Source organism: Tasmannia lanceolata, unplaced genomic scaffold (genome assembly GCF_043159265.1).
Source record: "Tasmannia lanceolata isolate RefF3 unplaced genomic scaffold, GAP_Taslan_0.1 ptg000048l, whole genome shotgun sequence".
In the NCBI taxonomy this organism is placed as follows: Eukaryota; Viridiplantae; Streptophyta; class Magnoliopsida; order Canellales; family Winteraceae; genus Tasmannia; species Tasmannia lanceolata.
The window spans coordinates 1113152-1128828 of NW_027518725.1; the positions used below are offsets into that span (position 1 = coordinate 1113152).

At 38.4% G+C, this 15677-nt stretch overlaps 1 protein-coding gene across 1 annotated transcript; it reads left to right on the forward strand.

Annotated features, from left to right (window-relative positions):
- Positions 1-1789: 1789 nt before the first annotated feature.
- On the forward strand, positions 1790-15677 carry LOC143864219 (protein IQ-DOMAIN 32-like). The gene is made up of 6 exons (XM_077375111.1): positions 1790-2054; positions 10915-11247; positions 11339-11566; positions 12187-12267; positions 12373-13909; positions 15296-15677. The coding sequence occupies exons 1-6, from the start codon at positions 1971-1973 to the stop codon at positions 15313-15315; spliced, it is 2283 nt and encodes a 760-aa protein (XP_077231226.1). The 5' UTR covers positions 1790-1970; the 3' UTR covers positions 15316-15677.

A 15677-nucleotide genomic window follows, 5' to 3' on the forward strand; every position in this document is an offset into this window, starting at 1 on the left:
ACGAAAAAAAAAATGGTTCCTCACATTTCAATTTTGGTGCAGGAAGACAAAATTTATGTAGGAAGCAGAAAGGGCGGAACCAGGAAGATGAAACTAGAACCTAGTTTTCTCCTCCGAGAGAGAATGAGGGAAAGAGAATTTGGATTTTCTGCCAAAATCTGCTCGACGTAGAAGAAAAATAAATTTAGAAACAGTTTTGTGTGCCACACAGGCTAATAAGGGAGCAACAAGGATATTGCTAAATTTGAAATTTTGCTTTTCCCAATAACTCTAATGCTACTTCAATGACATTTGATTGGAAAAAACCTCAATTTTTGTTCCCATTTTCACTTTTTTTGTGCATTCAAAGGGACCCCCAGTGTTTTGTCGGTTTTGCACTAACAAAATCAGTTAAAGTTGGCATTTTTTTTTGGGGAATGATATTCCCCCCCTCCGAAAGGGGGAGATTTTATCTGTTTAGTGTGGGGGCGGAATCATTTCTCCCCTTTTTTTTTTTTTTCCTCTCCAGGAATGCTAAACTCAGGGTTGCCCTCACAAAAATGAACCGAAAAGGCGCTCCTATTGGCTGCACGTCACCCTTGTGCATTTATAATAGGGAAGTGATATTTATGCCCCTATTACTAGGGACACCCAGCGACCAGTGTATTAATGACTAAAGGGGGGGTGCTAATGTACCGGACGCCAGAAGAATCCAGTGGGTTCGATTGCCATGTACAGTGGCGCTGGGTGTCCCTGGTGATCAAAAGGGGCGTAAATATCACTTCCCTTATAATAGCTGTAAGTCAAAGAGTATTCAATGAGCAACGATGACCTATAGCAAATGGGGGCGCCCTTTCAGCCCATTTTTGCAAGGGCACCCTTGACTTTAGCATACCTCTTATTTTTATTTCTCCTTTATGGTTAGCTATTTCTCACCATATCCATTGCCTGTAACATGTTTAAGACATGCTAATCCAACTAACTAAAAAGAGGAATGATAGATTGAAGGGCGCCCTTTCAAAAACTGCTACAGGGCGCCCCTCATTGGTCTGTGTCAAGAAATATAAAATTAAATGAACCATAAATGCCCTCTTTTGAAAAGGACCAATGAGAGGGTCCTTGTAGCGGTTTTTTGCAAGGGCGCCCTTCATTCTATCATTCCTCAACTAAAAAAATTAGAAAGGGAAGTAATATATTAACGCCCTTTTCCTCAGGCCACCCCCTTGAAGTGTAAAAAGAGGATTCATAAAGCCATTAGATTGGGGTGGCCCGGGGAAGAAAGAGAGGAGGGCCGAATATATCTCTTCCCAATAAGAAATTCGTTTTAGAGTGGGCCCAGCCAACAAAAGCCGGGGTTTAGTTGTGTACCTCCGCCAGACGCGCCTGACCATAACATTCCCTCGACCGAGGAATCTAATCGCGCAACAAAGCCAACTTCTCGTGACTAACGACTAGATAATGGAACTGAGAAATTTATTTAGGTCAATGATAAATTCGCACCCTTTGTAGGATAATTCACACCCTTGTAATGATGGTATGTGGAAGACTTCAACGCTTTTTAACAGGTGATGATAAATTCGCACTCCCATGTGATAATTCGCACCCTAACGTGAATTGACGTCAAAAAGCGTTGAAGTCTGCCACAATTCACTTTAACAGTGATGCGAATTTATCGTCGCCCTTTTTAACGTCCATTCAAGTTCAAGGGGTGCGAATTAACCTACAGTGGGTGCGAATTTACCATGAATTATCTTGAAAAACAGGAATAGACCTGACAGCTTTTTTTCATCCCTCTCTCTTTCTTCTCTTTTTCAACAAAGGAGAGAGAGAGAGAGAGAGGTAACGGCTTTGATAAATGGCGGACGCCAAGTAGTTTTTTGCGCTAGACTTCAGGAAGATTTTTGGGTCCGCCATTTCTCATTGTCCTAAAAAAGGCCAGAGAGAGAGAGAGAGAGAGAGAGAGAGAGAGAGAGAGCATTTGATCGAGAAGAATGGGGAGATCGTCGAGCTCGTGCTTCAAGATCATCACGTGCGGTAGCGATTCTACTGAAATGGACGATCTCGAACCTCTTGAGGTATTTATTTTCCTCGCTAGGTTTTTTTTTATCGTGTTTTCGTTTAGATTTGAGTGTTTTCTGAGGAATATCGTTTTTTAGTTTAGATTTGAGTGTTTTCTGAGGGATTTTGATCTCTCGGCTCTATTTTCTTACTATTACTGTAAATGCCGCTATTATCCGACTATTTGTGGCATGATTTTTAGATCGTTTGCTGTTATTGAGGAATCGAACGAATTCTCTTTGTTTCTCTTCATCTGATCTCTTGCTTGTGAATCTGATATTTTTTTTTCTTCTTCTTTTTAACTGACTACAACAAAATTTTGAAATTTGATATGCAATTGATAAATGCTGTTATTATCCGACTATTTGTGGCATGATTTTTAGGTCGTTTGTTGTTATTGAGGAATCGAACGAATTCTCTTTGTTTCTCTTCATCTGATCTCTTGCTCGTGAATCTGATCTTTTTTTTTTCTTCTTATTTTGAACTGACTACAGCAAAATTTTGAAATTTGATATGTAAATTGATAAATGCTGCTATTATCCGACTATTTGTGGCATGCTTTTTAGATAGTTTGCTGTTATTGAGGAATCAAACGAATTCTTTTTGTTTCTATTCATCTGATCTCTTGCTCCTGAATCTGATCCTTTTTGTTCTTTCTTTTTAACTGGCTCTACAACAAAGTTTTGAAATTTTATATGTAAATTGATAAATCTAACTCGGTTGCGGCATTTTGTTCGATGGATTTACTGTAATTCAGTTTTTTTTTTAATCTCTGTATTTCTAATATAATGAAGTTTGCAGCATTTTGATGATGAATTTTCATGTAATTCAGTTTTTTATATGTATTTCTAATATAATAAAACTCAGTTGCGATCAATCTAAAATCCTGTGAAATTAGAAATGCAAAGATTAATGTTGTCTGATATGGCCTTAAATTACTCAGATCCGGAAAAGGACAAGCATTAAATTGACAGAATTTCCCATAAAAACCATTTCTTAACTTCTAACGAGTCGCATCTATTGTGGAAGTTATTATTGATTCAATTAGAGATTCTTTGATGCATGGCTATGTTGTACAAGTAAATCTGTAAATGCATGTAAAAGCGAAAATCTGGAATAAGGGCAGAAGGCTTCAAGTAGGAGATCGGCGCAACTTAATGGGAGTGTTCACATCATAGTTACATGAAACTTCCTAGTTAGATGTGAAGCTCGCTTCCCCGGAAACTCACTTCAGAAGCTAAGTTCTTTCGCTTCCCAAATTTCGGGGAAGTGTGCTTCCCGGACGCTTCCCACGTGTTTCCTCTTAATTAAGAGCACGCTTCCTATTTAGGTGATTATTTTGCCCTGAAAAAATATTTCCTCATTTTGATAAAGCTGAAGAAGTGTATTTCAAAAAAGATTATATTTAAAACTCGAAACTCATCTTTAGTTTCAAATGGAATAATGTGGATCTTTTTCCAAAACTCAACATTTTTTCAAATGGCAAACTTAACATTGAATATGCATGAATAAAACATGTAAAATTGTAAATTCCTAAAACTTGTAATTCTAAGTAGTTGCAAAGTCTTCTTTTCTACTTGTAACCCTTACCTATATTGGCGCTTCCTCCCTAAGCTAAGACAATTCTACTTTTTCTATGTACTTCATGTTCACTCTCAATAAGGCTTCTTACAGGCTTAATATTGATGTTCAATGTCGTTTCCCATACATTTTCTCTTTACTTTCTTTAGAGATTTTCGCTTCCCACATTTTCTCTTTTCTAAAGCCCTTGTGTCCCGCATCGCTTTTCGCACTCGCTTCCCATTCTGGCAACTATGGTTCACATAATTCAATTCCATTGCATCGGTTAATATGCACTTGTATGGAAATATTCGGCCTCCCGTTGAAGATAGTAAAATACACAGATTATCTAGAGAAGAGAAATTCATCTTAACCGATTTGTTGCTTTGCACATTAATATTAGTAAAGAGTCCTACAAACTTTTGAATGCATTTGATGTTGCTTCTTGCACGAGTTTAATGTTCTACGCAGAGCAGTCAGTGCAAACTGCGTCTTAAATTTAAGTTAACATTTGGGAGGTCAGGTGATCAATAGATTCGCCATCCTCCAGACATAACGGACAATGATCAATCAAGCATAAACCCCTTCTTCTCAGAAACTCAATGGTTTGGATCTGCCTGCTACTTACAGACCAACCAAAAAAAGACACTCTAGGGGGGCAATGAAAGGACCAAAGCTTAGCCACAAAAGAATTGGGATGTCATTTGTATGGAAGGGTTAAATAGGCAGAAGATCGTTCATAAGTGGGTTCCGCCGCCTGTGGGCTTTAGTAAACTGAATGTGGATGGAGCATCCTTCGGAAACCCGGGTTCTTCAGGTGTTGGAGGCCTGATGAGGGACAATGTAGGGGCTGTGGAGTGGGCGTTCTCTGGACCGAATGGGATTTCAGATTCGTGAGAGGCGGAAGTAAAAGCAGCGTACTATGGTATCCTTCACATTGAAAGACCTGTTTTGAATAAAGTTGTTGTGGAAGGGGATTCCTCTAATGTTATTAGATGGATTGCTGGTAAAGCTCCTCCCCCTTCGAGATTTCTCAGCCTTATTGAGGAGATTTTGGACTGGGTGGCAGTGTCGGAGATTTCTTTTGCCCATGTTAGAAGATCAGCCAATGAAGAAGCTGACAGACTAGCCAAGTCTGGGGTCATTAGGCAGGGTTTAGAGTGGTTCGATTATCTACCACCTTAATTGTATTGTGTCTCCCTGATGTGTGTTTCTCTTCTTTCTGTTTTCCCTTTGTATTCTAAGGACCAACTCGGTTCCATTTAATCAATATATCTCGCCATTTCAAAAAAAAAAAAACAAAAAAAAAACATTTGGGAGGTCAGGTTCACAGATCATCAGAGCGAAGTCTATTGATTTGATTGTGACAACTCCATGGATCTCGATGCAAATAGCATCTGGTGGACTCCTCTCACATGGCTATTGTGTTCACCTTTCTGAACAATTATAATGATGGGGATCTTTGCAGCCTTTGGTGATATGCTATTGCGCTTGCTTTCCAATTCAAAGAGGGAAGAAGTGTATGCATTAGATAATTTGGGATGCTAGCATGATAGTTGGATCCTTCAAAATATAGGGGTATCCAAGTATCAAATAAGGATACTCTTATAACAATACTTATTTTGAATCCTTCAAAACAATGTAATTGGGATGATCAAATTTAATGTTGCCATTTTTGAATCTTTCACTTTAGATGCCTGTATTTCTATCCAAGTCACTTGGCCAGCATCCATTTATTGGGATTCAAACCATATTGCCAGAGCGGGAAGCGAGTGCAAGAAGTAATACGGGAAGCAAAAGTGGAAAGTGAGGGGTTTAGAAAATAGAAAATGCGGGAAGTGAAAAGCTCTAAAGACATTAAGCATGTAATAAGCCTCATTGGAATACAAGGAATATATAGAAAGAATACAATTATAGCAGGTTAGGGGGAAGGGTTAATATAGGTAAGGATGATTTATAAGTAGAAAGAAGACTACACAGCTGATTAAAATAACGAGTTTTAGGAATTTACAGGTCCACATGTTTTTTTGATATATATATATATATATATATATATATATATATATATGAGCAATGATAGATACAAGGGAGCCCTTGCATAAAGAGCCAAAAAAGGGCTCTAGATTGGATCCACGTCATCAAATGTAACTGAATTTACTTTTTCAACCAATTTTAAATTGTAACTGAAAATGACGTGGATCCAATGAAGAGCCCTTTTTTAGCTCTTTATGCAAGGGCTCCCTTGTATCTATCATTGCTCTCTCTCTCTCTCTCTCTATATATATATATATATATATATATAGAGGAAACTGTTGGTGAGCTTAAGCGCCCAATCACACGGGGGCCCACTTTGTTAGGATGATCCAAAGCATTCATTTGAAAGTCCCTTACATAGATGGGGGGTGTACCAAAAATCAGCTCCATAGGATCATCCTAACCCCTCCATTTGTGAAGGACAAAAATGGACAGACACAAATCTGCCCAGGTTTTTGTCCTCCACAAATGGAGGGGTTAGGATGATCCTATGGAGCTGATTTTTGGTACACCCCCTATCTATCATAAGGCCTTGCAAATGAATGGTTTGGATCACCACAGAACATGTGGGACCCATGTGATTGGGGAGCTTAAAGCGCACCATAAGTTTGGTGCGCTTAAGCTCACCAACAGTTTCCTCATATATATATATATAATGTTTAAAATTTTCATTTGAAACTTCGGATGAGTTTTCAATTTTTAAATGCAGTCATTTTTTAAGTACGCTCCTTCGGCATTATCAAAAGGAGAAAAATTCTTTAAGGAAGAAATAACCACCCAATAGGAAGCGTACTCTTAATGAAAAGAAAACACATAAGAAGCACGCTTCCCCTAAATTTGGGATGCGAGAAGAACTTAGCTTCCGAGGCGAGTTTCTGGGGAAGCGGGCTTCCCATCCGACTAGGAAGTTTCCGGTAAGTAACTATGATTCAATCAACGGCCTACATGAATTAGATTATAACAGATAAAGAAACCTTTTTGCCTTAAAAAATTACATTTATGATTGTGTATGTCTTTTGGCTCTGTAAGGTTTTTTCGACTCAGAGTGCTGATCCCCCTATTTTCTTCTTTGGACTGGTTAGTGATTCCAAATGGGAAGTTAAATCAGGGAAGCACATATCTTTTTCATGTTTCCAGTGATATCGGGGTGATGGGAGGGTCCTAAATTTAATGTGATAGAACTTGTTTAAATCATCATTTAAAAAATCTCTGCTTCAATGGTTGACATGCCTTGGCCAATCCATTTTACCTTGGCCGAGTTCTTGGCCTAGTCCAAGTTTCACCCTACTGGACGACTGTCACTTGAGTCGACTACCTTTTATCATTGCGTAGTTTTAGTTGAAGTATGAGTTTTGAAAAACTGTTTTAAATTAATTATCCATAAAAAATAGAAAATTCCAATTTGAATATTTAGATTTAATGCAATATGCCTAACCTCCATAACTTAAAATTAATATTTATTCTTATTATTATTATTATTTTTGGTTTGTTAAGAAATTTTGATTTTAATATTCCTATACATAACACATCAATGACCCTCCTCATCTTTCAAATCGTTAATCTAAAGTGCTCTATACACCCTCTTCCATTCGGCACATTGCAGGAAGGACATCTCTTCTTAATAATTTGTAATATTCTCCTTGTAGTTGTTCCCTTGCTGCAAAGGATAGCCTTCACACAAAGTATGCATATTAATTACTTCTCTTGGATTTGGCTTTATAAGTTCTTCATTGTCATCTTAAATGTACTTTAGATCAATTGCTTTTTTCCTTCATTTTCCCCATTGAATGTGAAATTATTTAGTTTATTAGTGCATGATTTGCATATCTGAATCGCAACACAAAAGCGAAGAACAAACAAGGTAACTAGAAAACTGGGGCTGATGCTTGGAAGACAATTTATGGAAACAAATAATTGAAATATATGTTTAATTATATACAATTCAAAACACTGAAACTGGCACCTAACCCTGTGGCCCCAACAACTTACATCCTCACTGATAAAATAAAACCCACTAGTCCATCACCACAACACATGTTAGAAGTGCTCTAATAGCCTAAATACCATCTCTACCCATAAACACTGACAAACCAAAACCTCTTTAATCTAATGAACTATTGAAATTGCTAATTTCTAGTTTAATACTATTGTACTTTATTTCGTAATGACATCTCAAAATTTTCAAAATGATTGGTGTGTTGATGGTCCAAAGGCTTTTAATTTAAAGATGGTCCAAAGGGTGTTTGATAGAATGAACTCCATTTTTAGTTGTTAGCTTAGGCAGTGGTTGTGGTAGTTTCACAGAGAGAGACTTGTCCTAATAGTTTCCACAGAGAGAGACTTGTCCTATTGTCTTCTCATTCTGTGTAGTTGGATTTGATTTCTGCTTGGACTTGGCTACAAATAATCTAGCCACCTAGATAAAGTCAAACATGTGGAATATGCCACTGACTGGGCTATTGAGCTTAACCCCTGTGGCTGCAACAGAACTAACACTTGGGCGCAGACTTTGTGGAAGTAATCAAGTAATACATGTCCAGCGGACAAGCTTGCAAAAGGAATGGAGGAGGAGGATATGGTTATCATCACATTCAGTTCATAGGAGAAAGAGGTAAGTGAGGGTGGGATATATGGACTATTCCGGGATCTGGTTGTGGAGGCTGAACTAGACATGCCACATGCCTTCAGTGTGACACCTGCAGAGCAGGAGGCTATTGAACGACTCAAAGCCATGGGATTGGCAGAGCCTTCATTGAGACATTCTTGTCTTGCAACAAAAATGAAGGGTTGGCAGTAGTCCATTTGTTGGAGAATGCTGGTGATTATGATGATGGACAGGTAATTTACAGCAGATATCACCAAGTTGTTTTTACTGAGAAAAGGTACAACTTTCCTTCTCCAAATTGGAAGGCACCTTCAAGTTTGGCAAGTGGTTTCGTTGTGTGATATGCTGATATTCAGGTGGTGAGGCATTGTGGTGATTTTTTTTTCAGGATATCTGACCCATTTTTTGCCTTCATAATAATGCTGGAGCATACGAACTACGCTTCAAGATATTTGTTATATAGCTGGCGATTACCGCTCCTTAACTGGTGGTGGAACCGTGGAACTCATTGAGAGGTTGGATGGGTGCGGGATAGGTGTTACTGTGTTAGTGCTGGTTGGTTTGATGCTGTCATGCTGCTGTCAGTGTTTAACGCTGCGGAACGTGGCCAAAGAAAATCCTAGTTGACTAGGCACGACACGGTCGAGTACCCGGTTGACACAGCTGAGTACTCGGTTGACACGGTCATAATTTGGGAGAGTCAAAGAATTTTTAATTGATTATGTAGGGCTAAACGCGGAATGCGGCCAAGGTAAAAAGGGAGTCGACTCGGGGGAGTCCACGATGACGCGGGGGAGTTTTAAAACTATGGCTTTGTGGGACGTCTTGCCCCCGTTGCTTGTATTATGATTGCTTTTCATTAATATAATCTGTTATTTTTCAAAAACAAAAAAGAGTAATGCTTGTCCAGCTCGAGTTTTGTTGGCTTAAAGTTATTCCTTCAGGTTCTAGTCTGCAGGCTTTTGGAAGCGGGAATTCTAAGCTTGCTTGCTAACCCCATTTCATTTTTTTAAATATATATTTTTTTCATTGAGCCAGTGCTGGGCTGCTGGTCTGAAAGGACTTGAAAGTTTTTAGTTCGGAATGTGGTGATTTAGACCTCTCTGTGGAGACTTTTTTTTTGGGAATGGTATTCTGTAGAGACATCTCTGAAAGGGTGGAATTCCCATGAAGGCAACTGAAATTGTTGGTAGACTTGCCAAACTGGTGATTTTTGTTGTTCAGGTTGCTGATTGAGCAATCAAATCTGGTTTTTATTTATAGCTTTTAGGCCCCTGGGTTGTGCTTGAGTCTTGAGATTGTCTCTTTGAGATATGTATGAACTTTCCCCATTTTAACCTTCTAACGATAAAAAATAATCTTGATACGTCTGTAATAAATATTAAAACCGTTGAAGCATAGAAACTTATGGATGTGCAAGCTAATGTACCTTTTGTGGTGGAAGAAAAGAAAACAAGGAGCGATATTGACTTGGATTGTAAGGAACTTTTACTCATGTACCAATGATTCACATTGGCAGTAAAGAAAATATGTGCTTCTCGTTAATACTACGATAATAGTTTTGAGTAGAAATAAGAACAAAAAATCCATAAATGATGTTGAGGGGGATTGTAAGGAACTTTTATTGATGCACCAATGATTGAAAATGTCAGCTAAGACAATGGATACTTCTCCTCTAATATCATGATAATAGTTTTGTGGAGAACAATATACTGGTGGAACAATTAATGATTGGAGAATGCGGGATTCCCTAGACTCACTATCAAAGGAACGAATGTATGCGTTTGATCGAGACTGTTTATATATCCTAGCCAAACAGTCTGCAGTAATGTATATATTGCGGGCTTAGGCATTTTATGATATAATGGCTAGGCTGCAGGATATACTGGTCAAATAATTATCCAAAGAAACCCTCAAGGCCTCTTCTTATGTAAAGAACTGGTTGGGGATTCATTTTAGTGTTGATTTAAAGCAGATATTTTCCTCTGTTTTTCCTTGGTGATTCATGTCTTGGTCGAAATCTTAGTATTTCGCCTTGTCATTTCTCCATCCATTTATGGTAGTCTTGAGGGTTTCTTTTGGATAAAGACATAAAGTTCTGCTCCAAAGAAATCAAGAAATTGCGATGATTTTATCAATTCATGTTTGGATCCACATGGATCATTTTCAGTTCGTTGAAAGGGTTTTGTTTTAGCTATATTAGTAACTGCCTTCCTCATTGAGCATGGAAGTGTTAGCATAAAATGGATGTCAATGTTACTTCAGTTTTCACATGCGAATGGTCTGCATGTACATCACAAGTTAAATAAGTTGGCAGAAAAAATGGAATTCTTCAACTGTAGACCAAGTCCAAACCCAACTACTGTTATCTGTATAATTGCTCAACTTATTGTCCAATACAAATAAAAAACGAAAGACAAGTTGGAGGCGGCATAGTCTTATGCCATTATTTTCACCTTCCTTGCTAAAGTACTTCCATTTTTGTGCTGTCTAACAAGGCAGTCAGTAATCTTTTTGGAATGATGATATAACAAGTTTCATGTGGATGCTTTTTGTTGGGAGGTTAAGAATTTTGAAGGTCACTACTTTTCATTTTAGTCATCTAGTTATTTCCCATTTTTCTGTTTTTATAATTACTGCTCAATTGTCTTCTAATTGCTTTGTTTAATGCCATCTAGAACAAAGCTTCATCAGACAAGCGTGGGTGGAGTTTCAGGAAGAGATCTGCAAGGCATCGGGTGCTGAGTAATACTGTGCCCTCAGAACTGACATCTGTTGGAAATAAGGAGAACCCTGAAACAACTACCACTGAGTTCCACGCACAGGCCAATTCCACTCCTGAGAAAACTACTGTTTTGCAATGGCCAGATGACACACCGCCACTTCCATCGGCTGCAGTGGACTTGAAAGTCTCTAATGCCTTACCTCTCGTTGAGAATAATAATATCTTTGATTACAACCTACAGGAATCTGTTGTTATTGTGATCCAGACTGCTATCAGGGGATATTTGGTACATTCTTGGCACTGAGATTTGCAATTAATGAAACTTGTTTTTGATGGATCTTATGTTAATGTTTGTTCCTCTGTTTCGATTTTGCCAGGCTCAGAATACTCTCTTCAAGCTTAAGAATCTGGTTAAACTGCAAGCTGCTGTGCGTGGGCATTTGGTCCGGCGACAGGCTGTGGGAACTCTGCGCTGTGTTCAAGCCATTGTGAAAATGCAGGCATTGGTGCGTGGTCGCCATGTTCGTATGTCACTAGAAGGGTTAGCTATTCAAGAGAAGCTTGATGAAAAACTCAAGACAAACAACCAGAGAGCGAGCTCCTTGGTAATCCTTATTTTCATTGTGAATTTTTTCTCAATTATTGTGTTGCAAATTTTTGAGTGAATACCTAGTCAACACAAGAAAATAAAAGTTGTTTAGTAGGTTCAGATAAATTAGTGCTCCAGCCAGCGAGTAAGACCTTTATGACTAGGCCTTTGATACACCCGGTTCTGTTCAAGCCCAAGGCACCTTTGGTGCTGATATAGACGCGGTTGACCTGGTTGCAAGTTGCAACTTGGCTAACTCAGCCATGACACAGCCAATGTAGGTGTGACAGGATTGCCACTTTTAATGTTTTATTCTTCTCATTATCATTTTCCCTCCTCCCTCCTGTTTTTGACTTGGCTGAGTTGTATAGGCAAGTTGTTAATATATGTATTTCCCCGTAATCTTTTGTCACTTTTTGTTGGTCATGAAGTGGTGGCACCGTATTTTGTTCTAATTATTGTTCTTATTTTTTTGATAAATAACAAACTTTGTTAGATAGGAAAAAAAGAGTATTTATTTATTTTTTCTTGTTATTTATAGATAATGGAAATATGGAATCATTGTCTGTGCTCTGTAGACGAAAATGTAACGCACATTTCAATTTTAGCCCTGTCTGATCCATCATTTCTGTTCAGGGGAAAGAGAATTCTGGCACGGAAGCAAATGGGACACATTCTTCTACCAAGAAGTTGCTTGCCAATGGGTTTGCTCGTCAGGTATGGTCAATTGTTCACTTTCCTTTAGTCCATAATATCAAAGCAGTTTTTATCTCTCATTTTGATCTCTTTGAATGGGAGCTGATATTTTATGTCCACTGTAAGCTTTTGGAATCAACGCCAAAGACAAAACCAATTCGCATCAACTGTGATTCTTCTAGATCCAATTCGGCATGGCAATGGTTGGAAAGGTGGATGCCTGCATCCTCATTGGACACTCAGCCGCAGAAACCACAATTAAATCTCGATTGTCAGGAAGAAGAAGAAAAGACTAAGCTGGCTGATCCTGAAATTATCCAGAAGTCTAAAGACTTGAATTCTGCTAAGGAAACGGAAAATCCGCTTGGGGATAAAGAGAATTTAATCACTAATGATGGAGATGATTTTGATTTTCAAGCTGGAAACCCAATAGCCATTTTAGGTAAAAGCTCTAGTTCTGCAATGGAGGATTATATGACACAGCCTAAGCTTGAAAACTCTACAAAGACCAGGGAATCTGGAGTTTCCCATTCAAGTCAAAAAGAAATCCAATCTGATGCAACTATGCAATCAACATGTGATTCAGTTTCTTATAAGCCTGAGGTGGATAGAGAGAAGTCAAAGCGTACTACAAAAAGGTCAGCCACTGAACCGCTCGAGACTGAGGGCCGGAAGTTCGTATTTGGGTCGAGGAAGGCAATTAATCCGGCATTTGCTGCTGTCCAGTCAAAATTCGAAGAGCTCACTTCAACAGCCAATTCAAGTAGGTCAGTCAGTTCTACTTATCGTGATGTTGGTGTAGAATCAAGGTTGGATTCCCCTCCATCACAGCTTGATTATGTTACAAAGACTAAAGAACTTAGCTTGACGGAGGATTCGATATCTTATGATCCGAGAATACAAATTGGGGGTTCAGAATGTGGCACTGAACTTTCTATTACTTCCACGCTTGATTCGCCAGAGAGGTCCGAAATTGAAGGTGGGGACATTGTACATGAAATCCGAGGTACAGATAAAGAAAATCCTGATCCAATCAGCACTAGTGTGGATGAATTTAATCACAGGAATCTGGATGCCATAGTGGACCCTACGGAGGTAGAGCAGCAGCCCTCTGAGCTGAGTGTGTCAGATACTCAGATCCAACTCGACATTGTAACAAATCAACCCGTTGACAGTTTATCTCCAGAAGGATCTCCAAGAAGCCATATAAGTATTCTCGAGTCGCAGGGAACACCATCAAGTCAGATCTCTGTCAGTGCTAAAAGGAGCAAATCTGATAACAGTAAACCTAAGCGAAGGTCACAGTCAGTAGGCAAGAGGTCTCCATTGAATGAGCATCAGGATTTAGTTGCGAAAAGTAGTGCTGAATTGCCGAAGGAGCAGAAAAATGGGAAGAGAAGAGACTCTTTTGACCATGAACCACGGATTAGTAGTAGTAACTCTCTTCCCAGTTACATGCAAGCCACAGAGTCTGCAAGGGCTAAGGCCCACATGAACAATTCTCCCAAATCAAGCCCAGACGTGCAGGACAAGGACAATTACATCAGGAAGAGACATTCCTTACCGGTTGCAAATGGAAAACAGGTTTCCCCTCGGATGCAGCGATCAATTTCACAAGCCCAACAGAATGCAAAAGGGAATGCCGCAAATTCTCCTCAAACCGGTAAGTTGTGATTTTACTATCTTAAATTCTTCTGATCTCCTAACTTCAAATTCTAGGAAAATCTTGCTTATGTTCATTCTTGAAATGACCGTTTCTTCGTACAATGGATATGCTTGTTATCACTGCCAATTTATTTATACCACCATAGTGCTGCGTGTCAGAGAGTATGCAATGATAAAATTTTTCTCATGGGAATGGATTTGGTATGTTTTAATAAAAATCATATTGTTTCAATGCTACCATTTCCATCCTATCTTATACCAGTAAAAAGGGGGAAGACATCCATCTATTGTACTTGCAGAAACCTGACAATTTTTTCGCACATTGTTTCATTATTTCAACATTGCTTCTCTTATGTTAAAAATAAATAAAAGAATGAAGGCAACATGGTTGTTACATACATATGAATCTGGAATGTGAAGTTCACACTAGCAAACACACCACCTGATTTTGTCGAAATAACACAAGTCTCAGCATCGTTAACTTGATCGCCTTTTCACTCTGCTTTCGAGTGTATAGCTGTATACAATGAGGTTTGTCAAGTTGATATTTCAACATGTAAAACCTAACAGTTAGGTTTCCGATTTGAAAGGCACTTGATTTATATATTCTTCTTCTCTAGAAAACAAGCTATGTTGCATCGGTATAGGCATGAGTGACAGATTCGACAAACCTCAAAAAGAAAGGATTTGTTGGGGACCATCGCAGAAGACATTTTTACGAGACCAACTGTTACATGAGAGCAGCCACATAGGTTCACTTTTCAACATATTTTGTCTTATTCATTTAATTCATCTTAGGTCGCTACTCTCTCATGCAACAGCCGGAAAGCAAAATGCCTTCTGCGATGGTCCCTAGCAAATCCCCCAAAAGGAAGTTTCATGGATTCTCTAAAATATTTTAATAAATTCTCATTTTTTTCATAATATTATGTCATAACAAGTACAATTGATAATTTATATATGCTAAGTAAATATAATGTTTTATTTCCATATAAAAACCTTACCATTAGAATGGATAAAATTCAAAACAGGCAGAAATTGTAAAGTTGTAGTAATAGTATTTAGGAAAAATAAGATAAAAGATATCTAGAAGTGTCACAGTGAATCCTGAACTATTTGAATCTGACACGTGTCCAACATGGGTACTTCATCTATTCAGAAGAATCCATGTAACATGGAAAACAAGTATTTTGTCATTTCTGTCATCTACATGTCTTTGCTCTCAAAATCGAGGAGCATTTCTTCAGTGATGAACAGTTCACTCCTCAACCTCTCCATCAGTGATGATAATTTCTTACTAAGAGCAGTCATTGTTTTTCAAAAAGCAGCCAACTAGTAGCATTTCAGTTCCAATCTCTTACAGCCTGAATCCTTCTTGTTTCAGAGAGGAAATGGCAAAGGTGATGATATTTATCTGGCCAAGATCAGAAGCATCCTTACAACGCGAATTTGCTTAATTACAAATAGCTGTTTCAAATGAGGTGGGTCACTCCCTTTTCCCATATGCAGATTTTCCATGGCGGCATTACGAAGGAGGAAAGGGAACACAGAGAACTGTGTGTGGATTTTATGTACATTAATATAGTATCTGAATGTTTCTTCCCAATGGGTTTGTATGGTGTTACTGTTATGTTTATGTCTGTGTGATATTCCGTTGGTTTTCTGAGAGATTTGTGCTTTTCATCCAGAGTTTAAACTTGATTTGTGTATGCAGAAGTTGAGAAAGTTGATGAGTTTTGATTGTAATAAATTGGGTTTTTCTTACA

Excerpts from the sequence above, each read along its gene's own strand:
- LOC143864219 (XM_077375111.1), top strand. The coding sequence starts at position 1,971 with ATGGGGAGATCGTCGAGCTCGTGCTTCAAGATCATCACGTGCGGTAGC. Across the intron at positions 2,055-10,914 it reads ACGATCTCGAACCTCTTGAG|AACAAAGCTTCATCAGACAA; the intron begins GTATTTATTTTC and ends AATGCCATCTAG. Across the intron at positions 11,567-12,186 it reads ACCAGAGAGCGAGCTCCTTG|GGGAAAGAGAATTCTGGCAC; the intron begins GTAATCCTTATT and ends ATTTCTGTTCAG.